At 38.4% G+C, this 26,467-nt stretch overlaps 1 protein-coding gene across 3 annotated transcripts in view; it reads left to right on the forward strand.

Moving 5' to 3' along the window:
- Positions 1 to 18,695, forward strand: part of INPP4B (inositol polyphosphate-4-phosphatase type II B) — a 717,808-nt gene extending 699,113 nt beyond the window's left edge. Inside the window, exon 25 of one of the 3 annotated variants that reach the window (XM_079920299.1) lies at positions 13,124 to 18,695. In XM_079920299.1, the coding sequence (XP_079776425.1) occupies positions 13,124 to 13,244 (121 nt within the window). In that variant the 3' untranslated portion in view covers positions 13,245 to 18,695. Of the gene's footprint in view, positions 1 to 11,687; positions 12,765 to 13,118 lie in introns of those variants that run through there. The other 2 variants (XM_079920303.1, XM_079920304.1) reach the window with 2 other exon arrangements.
- Positions 18,696 to 26,467: the final 7,772 nt, after the last annotated feature.

Genomic DNA, 26,467 nt, shown 5'->3' on the forward strand with positions numbered 1-26,467 from the left:
TGAAGAGCATCAAGATGGGGTTGGTCATCAGAAAGACCAACAGAATAGAGGATTGGAAGGGGGAGGGGCTGGAAATTAAGCTCTATAAAAACTCTTGAACAAAGAGATTTGATCATCTTCCAGATTGGCGAACACATCCAAATGCTGGGAAGGTGACACACCCCAGTTCCAAGAGGGACAAAAACTCCTGTGCTGGGGACCCTCTGGACCTCACCCTATTACCTCTTCATCGGATTATCATCTTCAGTATCATATATTTCATTCATATTGTAGCATGTGAAATATCCTATATTATGTTATCATTTTATTTAATAAACTGGTAACATTTTTTTAAAAACCTTTATTTCACGTATGGCAATACTACATGTTTTTCTCTAATAATTCTGGGTATGTTGGGCTGCCCTGGGTAGACTGTAAGGCCATGTGTACAGGTACTATAATCTACATGGTTTCTGGCACAATGCAGAATGTAGAAAAGGAAAGTATATCACAGTTGTTAAGAGCACAGACTCAGGAGTCAGAAGGAACCAGATTCACATTCTAGCTCTACCTCTATTACCAGTGTGAGTTTGGATATTCTACCTAGTGTCTCTAAGTTGTCCCATTTGCAAAATGAATCTTTGTACGTACCTCACAGAAGTGGTGTAAAGGTTAAAGGAGATCATTAGGGTTAAGTGATTGGCATTCGTGAAATAGCACTCAATAAGTGGTCACCTTTATTATTAACTTTCTATGAGCTTAGTTGATGTTTTATGAATGAGTGTTACAGGAACCCATCCATTAGTTTTCTTCCTTCCTGGAATTCTCAGTGGTTTGTGAGTTGGAACAGCAGCTGCCACAGTGACAGAAAGGCTAGTTTTATGCCATAATTATCTAGAAAAAGGAACCAAAGTACCACAGGGATTTCTGAGGAACAGTGAGATCACAGTGAGTCATATATGGACAGTCTCCAGCTCTGCTCCCTCCCAAGCCCAGGGGCATTTCCCCAAAACAAGGTGCCGGACACCTTGTCCTCACGGTGTATAAAGCCTGAGGAATGAGAAAAGGGCTCCTTCCTCTCTGTTAGGGATGGGGCGTGAGAGGAGGTTCTGTTTCATTGTGTGAGGACTGAAGAATATCATGACTCTAATTGTTCTGCACACAATCCCAGCTCTGCACCCTGTGGACTACTTATGAGTTCTTGGTCCTCCTCTGGAGGCCTCTGCTTCCTCATCTGCAAAATGAACGGGTTGGACAAGGTGATCTTTAAGGTTCCCTTCTAGCTCCAACGATCTGAGTTGAAGAAAAGCTTTAAGCAATTCAGAGGGAGCCTAAACAAGAGGAAAGTAGGAAAAAAGGCCCTTTTTTCTAAGCTCTGGGTCTCCGTGTCTTACTCAATTGAACAGAAGAGGGTCGATACAGAATATGATTTCTGACGGATGTGGAAAAAAGCACAAACCAAATGGACGGAAAAGGAAATTGTGGTGCCCTTAGAATTCTTTTGGTTCTCCTGGAATGAAACTACTGACGCATTTTTTATTTTAATCAGAAATTGGACTCGAAGCCATTACTATGGTTGGCTCGGAGTGATATTTTGTACTCTCCCCGATAGCCATCTGTTTGGCAAACAGCACAGCCATTTCAAGAATTATTGCAGAAAATGGTTGCAAGTGACAGAAATAATGGCTCTGTTAGACTCAATTTGATTATCTGCATCAGTGTAGTTACAAAAGCAGACAGAGAAGGGAAGAAATGTATCTGAGATAAAATACTCTCTCCTGGGTCTTATGATTTATAATTGCTGCCTCTGTCTATCACTCTTACAGGGCAGGTTCAAGATGCTGATTCACCCCACCTCCCCATCTATCATATACATAGCCTCTCATTCATTTGTATTTATTTTGCTTTACTCCAGACCTTTATTACTTTTTACCTGGACCACTGCAGTAGGCTCTTAATTGCTCTTTTCTCTAGTCCCTCACCTTCTAATCTATTTTACACATTCCTCCCAAAGAGTTTTTCCTGGAGTTCAACTTCAGTCATGTGACTCCCACTACGTAGAGAGTAATGTTCAATTTCTTTAGCCAGGAGTTTTGGAGCCTCTGTCATTTCAGGATCCATCAACTTTTTCTATATCACTGCCCCTTCCTCTTTCTTTTTATTCTTAGATTGTGGACAGTTCAAACTATTCAAGGCACAAAGCTGGTACTCAAAAAATATTCCCTGGATAAATATCTAAATAAACAGTCCTGTTTGAGTTTTTAACTCAGCATTTTCCCAACTCATTTCATCACAAATATCTTAGGAAATATTATTCTCATGGCATTGTATTCTATATCCTTAGAGGGGCTTGAGAGGTTTAGGTCACAAACGGAAATTAATCAAGACCCATGGCCAATTGCTTATAACTTAGATTAGTACCAAACCAATTTTAAAAAGGAAAAGAAATACCCAGAATTGAACAGAAAAACAAGAGGAAGCATCCATCTGTATCAGTAGAAGATAGCTGGATGTCTTTGTGTGTGTGTGTGTGTGGTACGCGGGCCTCTCACTGTTGTGGCCTCTCCCGTTGCGGAGCGCAGGCTCAGCGGCCATGGCTCACGGGCCCAGCTGCTCTGTGGCATGTGGGATCTTCCCGGACCGGGGCACGAACCCATGTCCCCTGCATCGGCAGGCGGACTCTCAACCACTGCGCCACCAGGGAAGCCCCGAGAATTCTAAGTTTTTACCGACGACACAAACATTTGCCACATAGCCCCATATCATTTTAAAACAATGTAGTTGAATTTCTTATCACAAAATATGTGTTTATTTTAGAAAATGTCTAAAATAGATAAGCTACAAAAATAGAAAGTATCCTAATTTTAATATTCCTGCTTTTACTATTTCCTGCTGCCCCATTACAACCAAAGCAGAGTGTGGGTCATTCCCAAGTGCATCTGACATTCTTCTGTTTCCATGCCTTTCCATGTTATTTACATCCCCCCAACCCCATCCAGTTTCTAACTATTGAAATTCTATTCGGCCTTCATCATCCATCACAAATAGACAAAAATAGACAAAAGTCTATTTCTCTAAGATGCCTTCCCTGATCTTTGAATCCTTGCAGCAGATATTAGTGATAATATATGTAAAAAGCACTTTGAGTTACACCTTGGGGTTCTTCCTCCTTGGTGGATTTTATATTTTATAGTCTGTCATTGTGTAACAGTTGTGTAACTGTTGTTTTTAAGCCATGCACTTGTTGTATCCAAAAACTACACTCTAAGATTCTTGAATGCCTTTTATTCTCTTTCACAACGATTTTCATAAGCCTTGACTTCCAGAAGTTGATAAAATAAATTGTAGCAATGTGCTATTTGCTTGGGATGGTGGGAATAAAGGGAGAGCTGGGGATAGAAATGGGAAAAGTTGAAAGGGGGAGAAACAGAGAGACCCTATCCTCCTAGAGAAGACAATGCCAATTCCAGGGGCAAAAACTCTAAACTGATTCTTTTGGTGTGTCCAATTCCAAGATGGGGTGGAAATGAATGTGTAATAATGTTGATTCTGCGGTGGTGATATTGATACTGGTCCATACTCAACTCCGTCCATTTCAGATGCAACAAGGATAACCCAAAACAGGAGTTCACCACTGAAAAAGGTTGGCAGGATTTACCTCGCTGACTGGAATCCCATAGAAATGGCAGGGCTGGGAGGGGATTGAAAAACGTGAGAAACCCAAGAGATCGTGGCGAAAGAAGATATAGCTGAACAACTTCTTTATGGTTCAGGAGCTTCGTCTCAGTGCTGAGCAGTTGAAAATATTTCCATCTCCTTGCAGATGGATAAGCACCACTGCTATTTTGACAAGCCTGGCTCCCTATGGGAGACGGAGATGCAGCTGGATTTCCATTCTGTAAAAGCTCTTTGGGAAGTGGTTTCAGGATACGACCAGAAGAGTGCATTCGTTGCTTTGCTATTTGTCCAAATGGGTACATCAGGATTTACTGAAACTTAATAGAGCAGCAAGAGTGGTGAAGGTAGGAAAACGGTTTCTGTTAGTATAAGCAAGATGACGGAGGGTCACAGGCAGGTCGCAGCGGTAGAGATGCTGCCAAGTGGTCCGATTGGTGGATGGATGGATGGATGGATGGCTGTGGGGTGTAAAGAGGGCAGAAGAATCAGGGAGAACTGAGGTGCTTAACATGAATGTCTGAGAATGGTGTCATTTTCTGTGATGCAAAAGAAGGGAGGAGCTGATGTGGAATGGTGGCAGAGGAGGTGGACTCAAGTTAAGATGTGACCTTGAAACTGGACTGAAAGTAAGACTTTTCCTCTGCCCCCTTAGGGTCTCTGGCTGGGCCTGAGAATTAAACTGCCCTAAGACAGAGTAATGGGAGAAAAGCATACACATTTTACATATACATGGCAATTCTCACCAGAAAGTGAAGACCCAAAGAAGTGTCGAAACCTCAATACTTTTATACTAGGTTGATCAAAGAAAAGCAATTGTGGAAAAATAACTGAAATATATGGGGACACGGGGTGTGGTGCTAAAGGAAGATAAGAATTCTTTCATCTAGCTCTGCTGTATAGAATTCTCTCAGCATTGACTCCCCACATCTAGTGATAAGAATGTTTCTTTCCTGCTGGTAGAGAGAGGGCATCTTTCACGCGGGAATTTTATCTCCTGCTTTCAGGAAGAAAAGGGGAGGTCAGAGCACTCCTCCTGCACCTGCTGTTTTTTCAAGTGCCTTTAGCTCAAAATAATCCTCATGCCAATGTGGCATGTCTGGGGGTGGCATATTCTGCCATGCTTCATTACCTTAAAATGTCTATTAGGCATCCAAGTGAAGATGCAATATATGTGTCTGTAATTCAGAGAAGAGGTGTACGGTAGAGAGAGAAATTTAAGATTCATCATCATACAGTGATAGTTAAGTCATGGGACTGGTTGACTTCTATACTGCCTAAGGGCAGTATATATATAGTACAGGAAGGTAACGTGTGCTGTCCTAAATCCCGGGAGCACTTCAGCATTAGAGAGAGCTAGAGGAGAAAGAGCTGGGACTGAGCAGCTGCACATCTCGTCAAGGTACTTCTTGTCCACACGGAAACTGAGATTTAACAAAAGGAGGGCTAGAGAGGGAACTTTTTTATTTACCTATTTACTTATACCTATTGTTGGGAATGTGGTAGGTGCAGGTGCCTTTACATTATCTCTCAATAATCCTATGGGGTAGATCTTAACATTCTCCCTTTAAAAGGGAAGATTGAAACTTAATCAAATAGATGTTGGGAAGCTGGGCTGATGTTTTTTCCTGTTACACGTTCCTAATGGGTATGTGTTGTTACTGACACCCGCTACTTTCCCGAGCTACTTTCATAATAACATGAGCATATATGGACTTTTATTTTTATTGGGGAGCTGAGGACAGCCCCGCCAGGAAATCTGGCTCTCAACGGATTTACCTCATTATTCTCTGCCTGTACTTATCAAGAATGGAATCAGAAGTCTTCTATTTCTGCTTGTTACTTTCCTCTTCACTGGGGTATAAAAGTTCTCCCCAATCCAGGAGAGTGCCAAACTAGAGCAGCGAGACAAGGGTTGTTTATATTTTTAAGTACTTTAGCCACAAACACAGTTACAGAATGTTTTAGTGACTAGTCTGGTTTCTTCTCTCTGACTGTTATTTTGAAGCCATTAAAACTAAGTCATCCTGTAGGAGCTCTTGTACAAAGAAAGGCGAATAACACTGCATGGGAAATAGAAAATGAGTCATAGGTATACATCCGCATCTAAGTACCTGTTTCTTTGTAGAAGCACCCTATTTACCTGTTTACGAACTAAGGTATATGGTTTGGTTTGGTTTACTTTTAAAATAATTTCCTTAAACAAACTTCATTCCACATTTCAGCTCCTGTCCAGCCAGGCTGGTGGAAAGTCAGTCTCTATTATTTTGAGCTTTTCCTCTTGCCACGGGTCTTATCTTGCACTGAAACTTCTGGAAGGCTTGTCGGTATCTGTCATCAGCTGCTGATGTGCCCATTTCCTATTCATTATGGTATCTTTAAGCCCCTTCATTTCCTTACATCCAAGCCAAGCTCAAGACAAGGGAACCTTTGGCAAGGTGGACCAGTGACTTAGGGAGAGCCTCCCTAGATGCACCGTGTGGCCCTCCATACTGCGCCACTCCCCGCCCCCCCACCCCCCCCCACCCCCCCCCCCACCCCCCACCCCCCCCCCCCCCCCCCCCGCCCACGCACAGACACAGAACAATGCACAGGGATTCACCCTCCGGGCACCAACTTTTGTCCCTTTGTCTTCTCCCCACTGTTCTCTCTCTCTCTCTCTCTCTCTCTCTCTCTCTCTCTCTCTCTCTCTCCCTCCCCGTCTCCCTCTCTGTCCCTCCCTCCCTCCCTCCCTTTCCTTCTCCCTTTCCCGCTCTTTTCTCTTTCAACCCTCAAAGATCCTTTTGCCCCTTCAATGGACACCTCATATTCTCTGTCGTAAGATTAAAGAACAACAAATCTATTTAGTTCAGACAGCGCTTGCTTTCAGCATTGCTAGAATCCCTGAGGCACATGCTTTATGCTACAGCCTAAAATATAAGAGAGGAAAACACAATTTAATACCTCAAAAATTATTTTACCACTGTCTTACATACATTTAAATATAGCAGTCACATCTCATTTAGCCTTCTTTTATCAAAACAAAATTAACCTTAAACACTTCCTCATAAGCATTTTTCTTTAGCCCTTTAATCATTTATGATATTTCTTTCTGGACCTCATCCGAGTATTCACCTTGTTAAAATTCAAAGATCAAAACTGGAATCAATTCTCTGAAAATGGTCTGATGGAAGCAATTATACTTCAGATTCATTCATTCTCTCTTTCTCTCTCTTTTTTTCCTTTTTAAAGTTTTTTATAAAACACTTTCATCAGTCTTGAGTTGTTTTTTTTGGGCATCTGCACTTTCTTTTCAAAGCAATGTTAAATAGTATCTGAAAGTGTCACTACTTGGAGCCTTGCTTCTTCTGACAAGAAGATATTCCTATTTTCCAGGCACTTTGTAAACTAAAAGAGTGAAATTGGAAGAAGAATGTAAAAAGTGATACTGGGGAGAATTAAACAATGAAATATGTCACTTTTTTTTTTTTTAATTCTGAAAATAGATAAGAATGAGCGAGAACCACTGTCGAGATTAAATACAGTGTCAACATGCTTTGCCTTCTTTGATTTTTGCCCTGTACCCTATTTCCTATTGAACTGTCACCTATTCTATTAGTAGAAAAAATATGCATCTCTAGAGTCAGTTATGTTTTAACAGAATCAAAGAATCACAGGAAGGTAGAGACGAAAGTAATTTTAGAAGTTGCTTAATCTAATCTAGCAACTAGCAAGAAATCACACCTGCCAGTTTCTGAGAGGTAGCGAGAAATCTGTGCTCAAAGGATCACAATCATAAAGTAGAAGGCATGTGGTTTTTCCATTTGACAGACGAAGATAAAAATTCCCTGTCCGCTACTTGCACAGGTTTTATAATCCTTTTTTCACCTGTGGAGATAATAATTCTAACCACTTTGACTGTTTGTAAGGAATGAATAGATAATATCTATAAAGCAGCTATCACATGATTGGATATGATACATGAGAGATCTCTTTCTTTACTTCAAACACTTCCATTGATTTGCAAGTTGCCCAGACTTTAAACTACTGAATCTTTGACTATCTGAAATCAACAACCACTTAACTATAAATGTTCCTGTTCTCTAAGCCAATGGAATTCTTCTCATTCCCGTAGCCTTCAGTCTTTTCTGATTTGCCAGGTTCCCAAGCCCACTGTCATCTTCCTGGTGACCATGCTCTGGTATCTAGTTCACAGTAGCCCTCCCCTTAGACTGTCATGTCCAGAAGTGCATGCAGTGCCCTATGGGGAGGACTCCTTCCTCTGAGTGCGATTTTCCTAATACTGCTCTTTCTTTTGTAGCAAACTTGTCTATGATTACTGGAAGCACTCTATGACCTGGACATTACAAGCAGTGACATAGTCTTATGTCTTCTAAGTAATTTCTTAATTTAGGGGCTTTTCCTGTGGTTGACCTAATGTATTTTGAATTAGATCCTGAAATTCAGTTAAAATGAAGATATCATTTTAAATGTTGCTGGTGATTCAGTAGCCACCGAGGCTAATCTTGATTCTAAGCCAGTGGAAATTATCCCAACCTTGATATTCTTTTATTAAAACGTCCCCTCTGTTTAAAACAGCTGCACCGTTTTTTCCAAAAGTCCTGCAAATATACTTTCAATATTCTAATTATAAATTAAATTTTTGGAAAGTTTTAGTAGGTAATTTGGCATCTAAGAGTATTTTGAGTCATTAAATTTCACACTGGACCTTGATCTAAACTGAAAACAAAATCTTCTTCTCTTATTTTTTATCATTTAAGCAAACTGTGAACCAGGCAAACTACATATTCAGGATCCTTTTTTGCCACTTGCTGTCGTAGAAGCCCAGGCAAGGCCTTTAAATTTGTTTTCTCATCTATGAAATGTGTAATTCAACTTGAAGACTTTTTAAAGTCACTCTACATCTGAAGAATCTCTGATTTTATGATGTAGGTACCACTCTCAAAGCTCTTCTTGATAAAGACCTACATTATATTCATTTTCACACAGATCTGCCGGTTTAAAATCCGACACAATCCAACATTCTAGAGCCTGAAACATGATGCTCTCTTAAGATCGATTTATCAGATGAATGTAGACTCAAATAAAGTTCTGTAAGATACTGGCTCTAAAATCTTGGCTCAGCATTTCAAGATGGTATGCCTATAGCTCCGAACTTGGATGTAATGAAACGTGAAACAGTCTCATTTTAGCATGGAAGGAAATCAGCTTTCTCGTCAGAGGGAAAGATTTTTCAATTCAGTTTTAACTGGTAATTTTCCTTTGAGGGAGCTTGAAGAGCTGTAGTGGTTAAAGGAATAAACTATCAAATAACAGTACTATTCATGAATAATTACCCAGCAGGGGGAGATAGGAGGATTCTAACTTTTATCTTTAGCGGTCTGACTGATTTGAGAGGATACCTATAGTGGGGGACTTGTGATCTAGGATACAGCAGTAGTTGCCGACAGAAAAGAGGGGGAAATAAGCAAATATCATCAAGGCACGCACGTTGGGTTTTATTTAAGGAAATGTCTCCTTGTGTAGGCAGTGATGTGTTTAAGAGTGAGACATTTCCTTTTACTTGTTTCTATTTTAAGTGATTGCTTTGACAGGTCTTTGAAGGAAAAGAAAATCATTTTCTATCCTGCAGGTTCAGTAACTGCCCTTAAATGTCAGATCATGTCACATTTTCAGTGGAGACAACATTGTGATTTGCTTCCATGGTGATCTACCAGTCAGTGATGGCTAAAACTAATGACCTTGGATTATCGGGGTACCGTGCAAGGCAGCCACTAATTAATTATTTGTCATAATCTCCCAGGGAGGAAATTACTAATGTTATTACTTAGTACATCCTTTGCATTTACGCTAGCAGAGTGCTGAAAAATTCATTTGTGGCCCTGAAGTAATAACCATTTATGCTGTTCTTAGCAGGAAGCAAGGAAGCAGCCCCAAGAGCACCTGTGTCCCCTCGGTGATATAGTCAGGGCCTCAAGCTCTATGTGCTGTGGCAGGCTTGTAGGCTACGTTGCTTTCAAATTTCAGCTGAATAATAGAATGACTATGTCAGAGGCATTTTTAATATATTATTCTAATCTCCAGAGATTGCAGTTAGTAAGCAACAAATTAATTCAATTATAAAACTGCCCCTCAAAAAAAAATCTTTTCATGTAGCACTTTTTACTTGGAAGGCATATTCAACAAGCAGACTCGGAAAATATTAAATGTGCTCTGGCAGTTGTAGGGCAAAAAAGCCATCTGGTATGAATGAGTCACCTGTATTTGGAGTAAGGACGGTTACAAGATCCTTTCAACTTACTGGTCGGCCAGTTGTCTGTTCCTCAGCCAGAGCCTGTCTACAGGTGGTCCCACTGGGAAAGAAAGAGTATTTCTATACTATTATTGATAGATTGTGGTTAATATTTAACCTAAATTTGTAATCAGAATTTAATATTTATATTATGATAGATAGATAGATAGATAGATAAATGATATAGGAGACTGTGTACTTCTCTCTTAACAAGGAAAGAAACGAAGGTTTTAACAAGCTTAAGATTTGCTACAGATAACCTTCATCTTAATAATGGGCAGGAGGGAGCGTTAGTGAAGATGATATTAGAGAAATAATATTGGACAAGGAAGCTTTTCTTAGTCACATTCAAAGGTATCCATACTTTAAAATCTACTGCATGTTTCCTACCTAGTGAGCAGTAGAAAGTTAAACAAGTAACCAAGTACAACTGACAATAGGAATTATGCAGCCCTCCCTTTCACTCAATAAACCACTCATTTTCCAGATAATATTCTATTTCACTTTGACACTGGCGCCATAGTCCTTAGGTCTTAACCGAACAACAAGGAAGCACCAGAGCCCAGCCCAGCGTGATTGATTTGGTGTTTTAAACTGAGATCGCTGTTTGAAATAATTACCACTGCTGTTTGTCCACATGTGGCCACTGGATGTGGTCGACACCAGGTCAAAAAAATCTCTGTGTAGGAGGTTTTCAGAAGCTGCAGCTGGTTGAAAGGGGGTCACGGATGCTAAGGGGCTCGTGTAGAAGGTACCTTTGCATATACAGCCCTGTTCATAGACCAAGCAACAGCTGGCTTTCTGCCTCAAAACCTGGAGGAGCTGACAGAGATCAAAAACTCCTTGACAACTGAGAGTGACTGAAATTCTGAATACTCTGAATACTGATGAACTATACCGTAGAAAAGCATTTGTATTTTCAACTTACATCAGTATGGCGGATTTCAGATGTGCTGTAATTGGAACTCCTTTTAAGCCCAATTACAAATGCTTATTTTTCACTTTTACAGAAAACACACAACCTGGAAATTTAGAATCTTTTATTTTTCAACACGTACTCTGTAAATATGGATCTCTTTTCAGTTCTGGAGAGTCCATAGGAGATAGATTTGGCTTCATTTTAGGAAGATGAGCAGAACAACATAATTTATGAGCTGAACCGATGAAAGGGTGCTGAGTCGGGTTTGGTTCAACTAGTCTTATGGCTGGCAAGGATGACATGTCAGATATTTCATTCATTTTAAATACCAAGCCATTTCCATTAATCATTTTTATAACTTTAAATACATTATATAGGTACAGTAACAATAGACAGTGTGTTTAAATGTGCCAGACACGTCCATTTCCTTCACTACATACTGTGTTTCTCATTTCATTTTCCAAAGATGTACTTATCGGATTATTTTTATGGGCTGATCCATATTTTAGTTTTATTCATGTAGCCTTGTCTATTGGCCCCGTTATGCTTCTCTGACTCTTCCTTGTGCATATACATATTCAACCCATGTGAGTATCATCATAGCATTTCTCTCTTCCTTTTTGCACAAAAGCCCAGTTGGAAAAAATACGCAGGATGCATTTGGGGCTATTTAGCATGAAAACTTCATCTGAAACTGCTGTATTATATAGGATAATGTGTTGTATTTCAGGCTATTTAAGGTTGAGTTTCTTTACTGTGTGAACGCTATACTATTTTCTTTTCTCCCCTAACTCCCCACCCCCCCCACCCCCCGTTTAACAGCAGACAAACCCAGGGAGCACTGAATGAATCTGATGATCCTGAAACAGGCTGTCTAACTGATAACAAGGCAACTTCTCGACACTTCTATCCCGTCGCCTTGCTGCTTGTCAGCTCACACCTGCTAGTTGTGTGGCTTATTTTAAGTCTTGCATTACTATTAGCCAAATACCAATAAGTTTTATGTTGTACTCCTTTCTTTTCTACAACTGACAATGGACTTTAAATTATGGGGACAATGCTGTAATTTCTACATTTTCAGAGTCACAGAATTTAAAAAAAAAACACAACAAATGTTTGAATTGTAAGTGTTTTATGTGTTTTTCCTAAAATCTAAAAAAAAAAAAGAAGTACTATGCATTAAGTGAATTATTTTGCTCTTTTGTTCATGGAGAAGTGTTTCCCTCTGTTAACTAGCTCAAGAAGAAATTTTAAATACCTGTCTTTGGCATAAGACAAAGAACAGAATCCTGAAAGCTTGACGTTCTGCCTCTTCTCTTCCTCTTCCCATTAAATTTATTTAAAGAAATTAAGACTGAATTTGCACAAACCCTGAGACCCTGAGACAAGTCCTAGAGATGTGGGAGGTTCCAGACTTGATTTCCACTGTGCCGATCTCATTGTCGCCATCAGCTGATAGAATCTTCTGTTTGATATCTCAACCTGTTCGTTCTGTGATTTCTTTCCTGCAATTAACCCTTTTCTGTCAAGTAACTTTCTGGAGAGAATGGCTATTTATGTTTTGTAATTAAATGAACCCGTTTGTAACCATGGTTTGGGTTGATTTGGCTCTCAGAGTACTTTTCTATTCTTTTTAACAAAGTCTTGTTTGTGTCTCGATGCCCCATTTTCAGCACCTGTGACTTTTGTACTGTCTGTACACAAGCACTCCTCTTGATAAAGCTGAGACTTGGACCAGGCTGTCTGGAAAGCCATTTTCCTCTTCGTTGCACAGCTAAAATAATGCAGTCAAATAGAGATGAAACTTTCCTTTAAAAATCTATATGGCCAGACTTAATAAATTAAATGCCTTATTCCTAGAACCTACATCCTTAGGGCTATGTGTAGATGTTCATGTGTTTTAAAGAGACTGAGAAATTCATTTGTGGAAAAGTTATAAAAAGGCAGATATATTTATGAAACGAAAATGAAGCTGTATTGTGGAACAAATTATATTTAAAGAGTTTATTAAACCTTAAATATATGTTAAGAGCAAAGGGACTCTACTCATCTTTTTTCTGAGGGCAATAATGGTATTGGGCCTGGCCTAGGATTTAATTTTGTAAGATGTATCATCATTTGTGAAAAAAAAAAATGTAGAGTTGAATCTTTGTTATTTTTACTTGGACTGTTGCTGCAACTCTGCATTGGACAAATAAAGCATATTTATTTATTCTGTGTTTCATGAAGTTGTCCTTTTTCCCCTTTCACCAGAGAAGGCTGCCGCATAGAAAATGTACTGAAGAATATCAAATGCAGGAAGTATGCTTTCAACATGCTACAGCTGATGGCTTTCCCCAAGTACTACAGACCTCCAGAGGGGACTTATGGAAAAGCTGACACCTAAGTTTACCAACATGTAAATAAACAGGAACACAAATACGCTTCCGCTGGATAATCTCTACCTTTTTTACGTTTTCATTGTCATGAATTTGTGGAGGGAGGTGATCAGGGATATTTGCCCAAGTCTAGGAATTACTTGAATTAGTTATCAGCATATGACTCTGAAAGAAATCCATTAAACAAACCTTAAATCATATCGCGTTTCTAGGTCTAAGCTTGTATTGATTCTCGCTGGTTGAGATCAGCTCAGAAAGTGTACATTTCATTCATGGGGTATTTTAACGAAAGACATTCTGAGAAAAGCTAGGTCGCTACAGGGGACCTGGGGGTGATTCAGAGAGTGGCCTTCTCCACTCCAAAGCTATGATAGCGTGTAAAGGGAAGAGAGACTTTGAGATATTATTCCATAGCCTTTCTCACAAATAACCTGAGAGCCCGTTTTTGGGCTTTAGAAAATATTTTTCTAGTTACTTGAGACTAGGGAGAGTTAACTCATGATTTTGACTACAGAAGCAGTTTATGTGTGCTTGTAAGGACTTTTGTCATCCAGTGGAGGTGTGACAGGTCCTCCTAAACACGTAGATGGACAGTGTTAGTAAAGCAGTAAAAATACTTTTCAAAAGCATAGTATCTTCTCAAAACTCTGACTTAGGTTCAATGGCCCCATCAGCCTGAACTTTATGTAGTCAAGTTCATGAAAAACTGTAAAATATCTTTGAGGTGTTTTCTAGCAGTCATCTTGGTATAGAATGTAGATGGTGTAAGTATGCATTGTCTAGCATAGATTAGTATACGTGAATAAACCTTTTAAAACATAGGCCACCATAACTAATGATAAACCAAAACAATTATTTCTCTTAAATGGAATTTCACATTTGCCCTTACTTAGTAAAATAACACTGAAAGTTTTCCAAAACTCCAAATCAGAAGTTGCCTTAGAGATCATCATGTATAACACCATTATAAATGGCTACATTAAAGCACAAGGAAGATATACCCCCAGTTACCCAGCTAGATAATTTTAGAACCCTGGTTACAATCGCTTCTTACCTTCTTAGCTTGTGGCTTGTCTGTTCTCTAAATTGCCGCGCTAAATATATGCATGCAGATTTGGGAAGAATGCTAGTTAGTTAAATAGAAATTGGCATTTACTGCTGGAATTGAAGCTTGGAGTATAAGGGTCTGAACAAATGAGATTTTTTTCCTCCAAATTTTAAGAATCTATTCTTTTTCCTTTCTTATCAGAGGAGCAAGCCATCCAGAGCATAAATCTCCCTTGGAAATGCCAGAGGCCTGTTCCACTGACACTTCTTAGCTGTTACCACATGTGGATGGTCTTAGGGGCTTTCCATAGCTGATGTAATAGCTCCTCCACGAAGATGCCTGTTGAAATGAGAATTCCAAACATATCTCTAGGCTCATATTAGGTTTTTCAAATTACTGCGTTTTAGATAACGCTTTGGGGCTTTTAATGCCAGTATTATTAATCTATTATTTTAGTTAAGGACTTGTGGGCATTATACTTGAGGCAGGTGTCAAAACTATTTACAGCCTTTTTCATAAGAAGATGCTGTGTACCGTGGATCTATTCATGGACAGGTTATCTTGGTGTTCTCCTTTATGCCTCGTTCTTCATTTCACTGAGTAAATATAATCTTTGAATTGTTCAATTTCATTTGAAAATGGTAGCATTTGTGATTATTTTCATTATCCCACTGGATTTAAGGTACAGAGGTTGGGATGACAGAGGTTTCCCTGAATAACTGTGAAACCTCCTTCAGTATATCAAACGGTAGTCTGAGTTCCAAGATAACTTAGCTGATTTATCATCTTGTCAATATTCTTATAAACAATAGCTTTTTGTTTGTATTTTTAAGAATGAAACCTCTTGACTCAAATATGGAAAAAAATATTAACTACAAAGCCAACAGTAGAGTTTTGGGAAGACATTTCAAAGACCTTTTGCTTCTTTATTAAGTACTCACATAAAAATTCTAAAAGAGTAGAGCTGACTGTAATACAAATGCATGTAAGTTCTCATTTATTATTAGCATAATCATCTGCATTTCCCTACTGGAAGCTTATATTTGTGCACACTTCTAAAAGTGGATTTCATCCAGAAAATTTTTGTTTCTTATTGACAACAATGTTGCTCCTTTCCTGAGAGGTATTCCAAGTATCCTTGGAAAACTACTTCATTATTTCTTAAATTATTAACGCTTTCTAAATCAAAGGAAAAATATGAAACAAAAAGTTTTAAAATCTCTTTTGTACAAACACAGGCTCAGTCATGCTTTTCCATCTTCATTTTCGTTTAAAAGATGCACCAATCGTTCTATTTTAAAGGATCACGTTGAGTCAGAAACTGAACCAAGAAAGTAACATTTCCAAACAAGACAATTTTTTTGGTTCAAAAACATGTTTGCCCTCTGATATCCTTAAATGTAGATAAAAATTCTGTATTTGCTATTTACAAAGTCCTATAGAAAACATATTTAAAAACAAGGGAAGGTGGAATCCTAATTATGTTTGGCCCAGGGACCAAAGATCCAGAGCCTGAAAATGTCCTACAAAACAGCTGAACATTAAAGTTTGAAATATTTTATTGAATCAGACCCACATTTTAGATGCACCCATTCATTTATTTCTTGTGTGGTTGTTTCTTTCTTGTAAATATTGCCTTGGGTTTTGTCTACACTCTGCCCAAACCATCCTTTGATGTAAATAGTTTGGTCAATCCAACAACCCAGTGAGTCAGAGCAACCATCTGATCCTGCTTACAAATTGTACTGAAATGACCAACTGCCCAGTTAGAGCAGGAGCCCAGGTAACTAACCTCTAGTCCTTACTTTATAAGACTAACACCTCTTCTTCTGAGGAACTGTGAAGTCTTAAAAGCTAGCATCTGGATGAAGGATACTTCCCTTTTTCTTTCTCTCAGCTAAGTATAGTATTTTGCACAGAATAAGATGGTGGAAAAGAAAAAGATTTGTGTAGAGCCATGCTTTTCTTCCCAAGCAAATCAAACCCCCTCCTATGTCAAGTTAGATACATGCCAAGAGGAGGATAACAGTGGTGTGCTGGAAAGTGGCTCATGCTGACTTATGATAGCTATCACTAAATTCTGTAAGCCAGTCGTGAAAACACAGCCATCATTAAATATTAAACTATAAAATACAGTTGAATAGATTTTATTAAAAACAAAGGTAATAATCAAAACTTACCGATTCCTAATTGTTTTAGTACATTTTACTATTGACCTCTGCCCTCGAGGTTGTTTATGTCAATGGTATCTGTCCAGTGGAAACACAGTATTATAATGTGCTAACTGTGCCTCTCTCTCTTCCTGACCCCAGTTCAGTAACATCACATCCCTAGCTTGAAATTGACCACAGTGGGAGTTACACCACAGAAACTGCCAAATGCTACCAACCCATACTTTGAACTCCTGGAAAGCCAGTTGTCAAACAATTACCAGCACATAGCTGAATGCCGCCATCACTTTTTCTCCAGAAAATAACCAATAATGGGAAGCAGTATTAAATTACTAGAATGATATAAGATGCAATCACTCATCTTCAGATGGCTACAATTTTGATTTGGTTTTTACCCTCTTTAAAGACTCCTATTAGACTATAAGTAATATTTGATGTTTATATTTTATTCATAATTAAATCATTTAATCCTAACGATGTGTTTTAAAAACGTCTCTCTCTGTGATGTTCTGCAAGAGAAACCTCAGCAATGCAGCTGTAGTGTACGTAATAACAACTTCAGGCTAAATTCAGGGAAATGGTAGCCTAATTAGTGTATCGCTAAAAATGTGCTTCAGTATCAATTTTTAAGTTTATCAGTTTAGCATTAGCTAAAAGAAGAAAAACGGTAACATATTACCATGCCCAGATTCTAATAAATATAGCTCAATTGAAAGCCCAACTGTTAGATTAAACAAGTGAAACTCTGGCAGCATACTAAACCACACAGATGTTTTAGGTGTTTGATTTCCAAACAGGATGGTCTATCCATGGTTTAGTTCAATAGACAGGGCACCTTTTGTAATCTTTTGAGAAACAAATTAACTCTTATCACCATTTAAGAAACTGGTCTGAGAAAAAAACTGATCAGCAGTTGCAAAGGGAAGCAAACATATTGAACACAAGGCATCCCAAGTAGCTGGAGGCTTCACAAATTATGTGCTGCTGAAGAGAATGATTTGCTGAGAGTTGTATAGTGGATTGACAATTTCAGGTGAATTCACAGATTCACATTCATTTAGCCCAGCTGTAATCGGCAAGAGCTATGCCCTTTCCCCCCCATATTTATGTTTCATTGCTTTATAAACAAAGTACTGATGTATTAGAGCTTTTGTTTCTTTGGAAGATTTAAGTTAGAACTTTTCCAAACAGATGCTATCTCTAGCAAAGACTGTCTTTAAGAACAGAAAAATACAGTTAATGTTTTAGATAAAATATGGCAGGCCAATTAGGTATAAAGGTAAGGTATGGAAATTTGGATTTTTCCTTCCTGAGTCATAGTGTACATTAATCACTCTTTTAATTTTATTTCTAAGCAAGTAAGGGGAATCTAAAACATTGCTGATGTCAAAGAAATCATATCAGGCTATTAGTAACAAGGAGGTAGGAAAAAATTGTAAAGTCATATTAACTTTAAAAATGTACATGCCATCAACTCTCCTGAGTTTGAACTTTTATAGATTGCATGAATATTTAGAATTTTAAATTTGAAAAGGAAAACAAGACTCACAGTTAAGTATAGTACCCAGAGAGACTGAACATTAAAGGAGAGAAGACCTAATACAAGTGATGTTGCTTGATAAACCATTCTTTTAAGATGTTGCACTTGCACACACGGTATGAATACATTCACAATCTTCCTAAAATCATCAAAATTACTCCAAGACCATAAAAGGTCACAACTCAGCAGTACATCTTTACTGATGACTTGGTGCGGTTTTATTGACTAGCAGGCAATATTGACTCAAATATTGGCAAAATTGCTCTATTATCTTTATAGTTCTTCTGATGCTTTTATATCGCTATCAATAGTAAAAACCATTTCATGTCAAAGGGCTTTCAAACTTTTAAAAGGCAGGCTCCAAGTGTTTGTAAATGTATAGACACTCCCATTTTATGGCACATGTGCAATCCTTTGTACACATATACTCATATGAAGATTTTATTATTTTATTTAACCTAATATCTGATTTTCAGATTCTTGCGGTACTTATCGGAAACATTGGCATTTGCTTTAATGTTAAATGTATATTCTAGATCAACCAATAATGTATAGTCCCAGGAAATGAGGCACAAATAGGTTAGATCATTTTATATTGGTATTTGAAGAAATATCATTTTGTTTTATTGTTCTGTGTAAACCATATTCATTGTACACTGTGTGTATATTTTTGTTTAAATAAATGTGATTTTTATTTTTTATGTTTCTGTCTTTTTCATTTCAAATGTCAAATTATACATTTTTGTCATTTTTGTCAATGTAGCAATATCTAAAAATTCATTAAAATAACAGTAGGATAGCCTAAACAGTATCTCAAAGAGAATAGACTAATTTTCCGATGAACTACAATTACAGTGCAAATTTTACATTGATGGTAGATCAGTCTCATATAGCAGAATGCATCTTTCAGGGTTGCTATTCTGTGGGACCAAAATCAACCATAATTTTAAAAGATGCAAGAACGAGATGTCAATGCTTCAACTCTGGGCAAATCCCTAATCTTTGTAATCCTGATTATATTAGTCATTTGAGCACATGAGATAACTTTTCCTTATTGGCTCTTTGGATCTGATCAATTATAATTCATTATAGTAGTTGATAGTAGAAGGTAAATCCCAAGGAGTTTTAATTTGATCTTGTAGCAAAAAAAAAAAAAAAAAAAAAAAAAATGAGGCTCTTGATTGCATGGAAAGAAAGAAAGAAGTTTTGCCATCTGGAGAATTTCAAGAACATATCTGATCCTGTAGCAAGAACGTCTTCTGTCACGTCATCATCATCAGTATATGTTCATACTAATGTGTCTTTCTACATCTGAGCAGGAACAGTGCTGGAGCTAACCCCATGGGGAAACAATGCATAGTGAATTATAGCAAAATGCTGCCTGCCATTAGGCAGTATAGTAGCCTGAGTGAGGTAAGAGTACTCTTCTGTCTTAAACATCCATGCAAAAGTTTCTCGAGTGTCGTAAGTGACATACGAACACAAAGTCAGAGTACAAGGGACTCAGAAAATTTGTTCCAGAGCTGTAGTTTGATCTCTCCAGAGAGGGGAATCGAGAGGGTGGGTGGATATAGTTGGAGCATGTCAAGCCAAAGTAGCCACCACATGGGCGTGATTCTGCGGCTATAACAGCAGAAACTGAGTTCTCTGTTCTCTCAATGATCCTGATGAATAAGAGTGACCCAAGAACAGATTTTTAAATAACTTGTACCTAAAAGGTAAAATGAGAGAGGAAAGCACACTTGGGTAGAATACCAAGCATGTGATACTCAGCTACTAAAAGCTCCCTTCTATCCTAAGCCATGTGAGTGTATGACTATAGCCCTTCATTTCAGAATTAAACGATAGCAATGAGGAGGAGGATCTGCTTCTTGCCTAGGTGATGACTTCTCAGTTTTCAAACCAATTGGCCATAAACCACCACCTCCTTGGTGCTAATTGACCTCTTTTGAATTTGAGTGTGCTGCACTTAACTGCTGTTTCTGCTTCCTTTGCTTGCTTCTTACATGTAGGAATTACCCAAATCAGTATTCTACTTTTCTCATTCGATACACTGTCTTTTGAGGTCTTCAACTGTCTAAGGAGAAAACTCCAGGGCCAAAGAATGTGGGCTTTTGAGTCAGAATGCCTGAATGCAAATCTGATTCCCCCACTCCATTAGATGCGGACATATGTCAAGTTACTCAGTGTTTCCATGTCCTCACATTCTTATCTGTAAAATGAGGGTAATAATGTGACAATATTTCTTGATAAAAGGGAGCGAGAAAATGTATGTTCAGCCCTTTGCCCCATGCTCACCATGCTGGTTCTTCTCTGTTGGCCCTCAGCCTGCGTTCCCACTGTGGTTAAGGCTCCTGAAGTCCCACATCCCTGGCTGGATGACTAAAAACTACATTTCCTCAGCACTCTTGCCACGAGAGTTCAGGATATCCTATAGGTTCTGCCAATGAGACCCACCTACGCCATATTTGGCAGGCAGGGGGGCAGGAAGTGTTTACCCCTTGTGCACCCAAGTGGGCACACAGGCGTAACCCAAGTAGAGGGTAAGCAGCAGCTGGATTTCCACGCTCATTGTCAGTTCTGCGGCTTGCTGGGGTGGTGGCTGCGACTTCAGCACGGTGGAAGCCGCAGCAGCAGCATTTTCTTAACCTGGGGGCAGCAATAGTAGTTCCTGAAAACTGGATCGGAGGGGCTTGAGGTCAGAAGCCTGGTAAGAGTCCATTTCTGACATGAAGTTCCTCTATCCTTTCTAATGCTTGTATGAACACCAAATTCCCGTATTGTATGTACTAAATGATTTTCTGCTAAAAATGACTGGGTTCCATTTCCTGCACTGAACTCTGGCTGATACCCTCAGCCTGTAGGACATATTCAATCTATTTCTTTGTGGTATTTGTTGCTGATTAACTTATTTATCTTTGACTTTTTCAGCTGGGACCCAGCACCACCTTTCCAAGTATCTGCTGGCTATTTCTCTATATGTTTTCAGATATTCATAATTTCATTGCCCTCCTCCCAATTTACACACATCCCTCCTAGGATTCCTATCTCTGCTAGCAGAATCCATGCGCTAGTCACACAGGTTCACAAGATTGAATCAGCTTAACTCTCCTATCTCTGTCGACATACAATATTCCATTTGTCACTAAGGTCTGTCAATATTACCTTCCTATCCCTCAGATCTGTTACTTTGCCCTTTCATTGCCACAGCTGTTTTCTTCACATGCATCCTTTATTACCCTCATAACTATGGTTCTAAACTAAATGAAATCCACCATTTGGCCTTATCTTCTCTTTCAAGGTTATTTTCTTCTATCTCCTCTAGTTCTATCCTCCATACATACACACACTAGGAGTTTGCATACGTGTATGTCCCTTAAACACACACACACACACACACACACACACACACACACTCAGACACCCAGATTTTCTTCCAAGTTTTCTCTGAGGCTATTTCCTTTCTTCCCACCACTCCCAAATTTATTGCTCAAAGTTGAGCTCATTTGCTTCTTATTCCAAAGCAATCTTCCCATATAACTCTAAATGAAATTAGTCTCCACTATTCTAATTCTTCCGTAGTATACCCTGTGTCATTCATTCATTCATTTGTATATTTCTTTTATTCTTTCATTCATTCAAAAGATACTTTGAGTGTCTGTGTAACTGGCAGGCAGTTAAATACCAGGTGTTTAGTGGTAGACAAGAGGCATGGTTCTTAAATTCATGAAGTTCACAGTCCAGGCTGGTTGTGGAGACAGACAAAAATAAAGCCAACTAAATAACAAATAACTAATTATTAGTTATCCAGTATGGTATGAAGTAAACGATCTAAGGGTTTTGGCAGAGAATCATGGTGATTTAGACAAGGTGGTCAAGCTGTAAAGGAAGATAATCGTCCAACCAAAACAAGGTAAGGGACAAACAGGGACAGTGTGTGTGAAGCCAGTGCCAGGAACACAGAGTATGGGGCTTGGCGAGAGACGACATTAAAGTTATCAAAAGATTTTTAGACCAGGAGAAAGGATTTACATTTTATTTTATGTGTAATTAGAAGCAATTACAAGGTTCCATGCAGGGGATCAAAGTGACTTAGTTTATATTTTTAAAGGCTCACTCCAGGTTCTGTGCAGAGGCTGGACTATAGGAAATCAAAGCTGAACGTGTGAGATAGTTGGAAGGATACTGCAATACATTGAGAGATGGTGTTGGACTGGGATGAGAGAGTAAAAATTAAAAGTAGAGAGAGTGACTTCTGTAGCATTTAGGGAGTAAGAATGGCAGGTCTTGCTGAAGGGTTGGCAGTGGGGGGAAGTGGGGGGATCAAATAATTAAGGTAAGTTTCATTTCTTACTTGAGCCACTGAAAAGTGGTGGTAACACACTGAGAGGCAAGAAGGCAGAAGAAGGAGACGAGAGTAGGATTGAGGGAAACCAACTGTTTGGCTTTGCACGTGGTAAGTTCAGCCACCGAAATCCTCCAATCAAAGCCAAAATTCAAGTATGGAATTCATGGAGGTGAATCTAGGGTTCAGAGAAGAGTCTGGCGTGGGACTAGAAGAGCAGTGTAAGCTGTCAGCATGAGTAAATGAAGAGAAACACTCAGAATAGTAGTCAGCACTTGTTGGCTGAAAGTGACAAAAAGCTAGCTTAAACGAAAAGGCAATTTCTTGACTCAGACTGAAAAAGAACAGGAGTTGAGTTATAGGCACATCTGCTGTCTGATGTTTAAATCTTTAAGTGATGATTTCAATTCTCTCTCAATCTCTCTCTCTTTCTCTCTTTCTCATCTCGATCTCTCTATCTCTCTCTCTCCCCACCCCCAACCACGGATTTTTCTTTTTATGACTGTTCTTTCCTCTGTCTTAATTTTCCAGAAAGTCCCTGCCGGTTCAGGCTTATGTGGTATTTTCAGCTTATGTCTCACAGAGATCCTTTGTCTCTCAGCAATCATATCAGTTCCCAAAAGGAGTCTCCTCCGTCACTGTGTCCTGGGTGGAGACTCTGAGGGACACGTCTGGGCCCCTCTCCACCTCTATGGCACCTTGAATGGCAGCTCCACCCCTTTATATGGCATCGGGAAAGGTCAGTTCCCAAGAGGAAAAGAGATGGGGGAAATGGACCTCCATGTCGTCTGGGGAGTGAGTGTGGTGAGAAAAAAGCCTGAGCCCAAGCCTTCAGGAGCTTTAACATTAAGAGGTTGGGTTATATAGTAAAAGCAGCCTGCTTTTGATAAGAATTACTTTACTGTAAAATTGCATTTTATTTTGGAGATAGATTCTAAGGTCACTAGTAAGATAAAAATGAAAAGCAATTTCACTGAAATAAATAAAACTGAAGAAACAACTATAACACTAAGGTGAGAGGCAAGAAGTCTAATGGGGTCTGGATTTGCCATTAACCCTGAGTGAATCAGTTCATGGTTATTTTCCATTTCCCCCCATGTAAACAGAAGATAGCATAACTCTCTCTATGCATTTTCCTTGTTAGCTTCATGAACAAGGAGAACACCCACCTGAAAGCAAAGTGAACCCATTGCCTCTGGAATATGTTTTTATTTCAGAGGTCCCTGACTTACTCCTAAAGAGAAGTATGGGCTTGAGCTGATTTGCTTTTAAAGAGAAATAAGTAGAGGGCTAAACCTCTTTTCACTTTTGTTTCACGTTTTCCAGTGAGCAACATCCTCTAGGAAAATATCTGTGGTCTTTCATTATACATTGCACAAATTGTTATTCACGCAGTGACTTTTTTAATCGGTGTGTGTGGATATGCATAGGTTAGCCTCTATCTTTCTTCTTTTCTGATATTTACATACCTTTAGATATGACATTTTCTTTTAGAAAATGGAATAAGAGGGAGTATTTCCCAACTCATTTCATGAGGCCAATATTATTCTGATAATCAAAACCAGACAACAACATTACAAAGAAAAACAACTGCTGACCAATATCACTCGTAAAGTGATAGAAAAGTTCTAAACAGAATTTTAGCAAACCAAATTCAACAAGTGGGATTTATCACAGGAATAACCTGGTTTAACATTCAAAAATGAACATTAACATTAACAAACTTAGAAAAGAAAAACTATATGATCATCTCATATATCATTTGACAGAATCCATAATTCGTCCCTACAAAATAAAACTATTGGAAAACTAGGAGTACAAGGGAAACTCCTCAACTGATAAAGAGAGCATCTACACAAAATCTACAGTGAACACTTTACTTAATGGTAAAAGGTTGAATTCTTTTCCTCTGAGATCAGGAACAAGGCAAAGATGTCTGCTCTCCCCACTTCTGAAAATTTTACTGAAGTTTCTAGCAGATGAATAAGGCAAGAAAAATAAAGTCACCCAATTATGAAAGAAGATGTTAAACCATCTTTATTTGCAAGCAACGTGATCAACTATGTAGAAAATCCAGTGGAATCTATATAAAAACTAGAAGTAAAAAATGAGTTTAACAAGGTTGCAGAACACAGGGTCAACGTACACAAATTAATTGTGTTTCTAACAATCAATTTAAATGCAATAAAAGTACCATTTACAAAGGTACAAAGTTAAGTCAATTAATACAAGATTTTTTTCAACAAATGGTATTGGAACAATTGATGTTCAGACAAAAAGTAAACTTTCATGAATACCTTAAACTTTATACAACAATTCACTCAAAATGTAAATGTAACACATAATATTATTAAACTTCTAGATAAAATATAGGGGAAAATATTTTTGACTTTGGGTTAGGCAAAGAGTTCTCATATATTACACCACAAAAACAAATCATTAAATTAAAAGAATTGATAAATTGAATTTTATTGATTAGAAAATTTTGCTCTGCACTTAACATTGTTAAGAGAAGGAAAAGCCTAGACACAGACTGAGGGAAAATATGTGTACATCATATATCTAACAAAGGATTGGTACCTAAAAATATAAGTTACTCTTAATATGCAACAATAAGAAAACAAACTACTCAATTTAAAAAATCATGAGCAAAAGATTTGAATAAGCAACTTACCAAGGAGATACATGATGGCATATAATCACACAAAAAGATGCTCAACATTATTAATCACTAGAGAAATGCAAATTAAAACCACCATGAGATACTTGAGTATGTGGAGTAACTGGAATGCTCTCATATTGCTGCTGGTGGGAATACAAAATGGTATGACCTCTTTGGAAAACAGTTTGACGGTTTCCCATAAGGTTAACATAAGTTTACATAATCCAACTATCTCATTCTTAGGCATTTACCCAAGGTAAATAAAATGTATGTTCACATAGAAACCTGTACACAAAGTTTATAGAAACTCTATAATTGTAAAACCTGGATACAATTCAAATGTCCTTCAACCACTGAACCAATAAAGAAACCGTGGCACATCCATACATTGTACCACGACTCAACAACACAAAAAAACTGCACTATTTCCCTGCACAGCAATATTGATGAATCTCAAATTCATTGTGCTAAGTAAAAAAGAGTCAGACCCAAAAGACCACATCCTTTACGGCTCAAGGCATTTTGGCAAAGTACAGGAAGAGAGAACAGGTCAGTGGTTGCCAAGAATTGTGTGTGAGAAGAGGGCTTGACTGCAAAAGATAGCATGAGGAAATTTTTGGAGGTGATTGAACTATACTACATCTTGATTGCGGTAACATATGAGTATGCATTTGTCAAAATCCATAATCTATATAAAATGGAGAAAACATTATAATTATTTTTAAAATTTGTAACACTAAAGAGAAATGAGCCCTCGAGCCAAATAAAAACTTGGAATAATGCGTATTACTAAGTGAAAGAAGCCAATCTGAAAAGGGTACATGCTGTATGCTGTCAGCTATATGATATTCTGTAAAACGCAAAACTATGGATATAGTTAAAAGATAAGTGGCTGCCAGGAATTAGGGAGGAAGTTGAGAGCACAGAGGATTTGGGGGCACTGAAACTATTCTGAGTGATAGAGTAATGATGGATACATGCCACTGTACATACGTCACAATGCTCAAAATGTACAACACCAAGGGTGAACGTTAACGTGAATCATGGTCTTGGAGTGCTAATGATGTGTCAGTGTACCAAATGGACCACTATGGCGAAGGATGTCTATAGTGGGAAAGGCTGTGCGTGTGCGGGGGCCAGGAGGTATCTGGGAAATCTCTGTAACCACCCCTCAATGTTGCCATGAACTGCTCTAAAACATAAAGTCTATTTAAAAGTAAATACAATTGCGAAACTAGAGCAATGTCTCAAACGTTATTCTCTGAAAGAGGAGAAAGGATACAGCAGTAAATCTTTGCCCAGATGTAGTCATTTTGTACTCAGATCTGGTTAACTACTCTTTAAAAGAAGAATACCTCTAATTGAGTTTAACTTTGTAGATCATGAACTCCAGATGGGCAGGCTGGTTGGACTCAAATCTAGATTTTCACCACCTATCTTTGCTTCTTTAAATGCCAT

Source organism: Stenella coeruleoalba, assembly GCF_951394435.1.
Source record: "Stenella coeruleoalba genome assembly, chromosome: 4".
NCBI classification, from domain to species: Eukaryota; Metazoa; Chordata; class Mammalia; order Artiodactyla; family Delphinidae; genus Stenella; species Stenella coeruleoalba.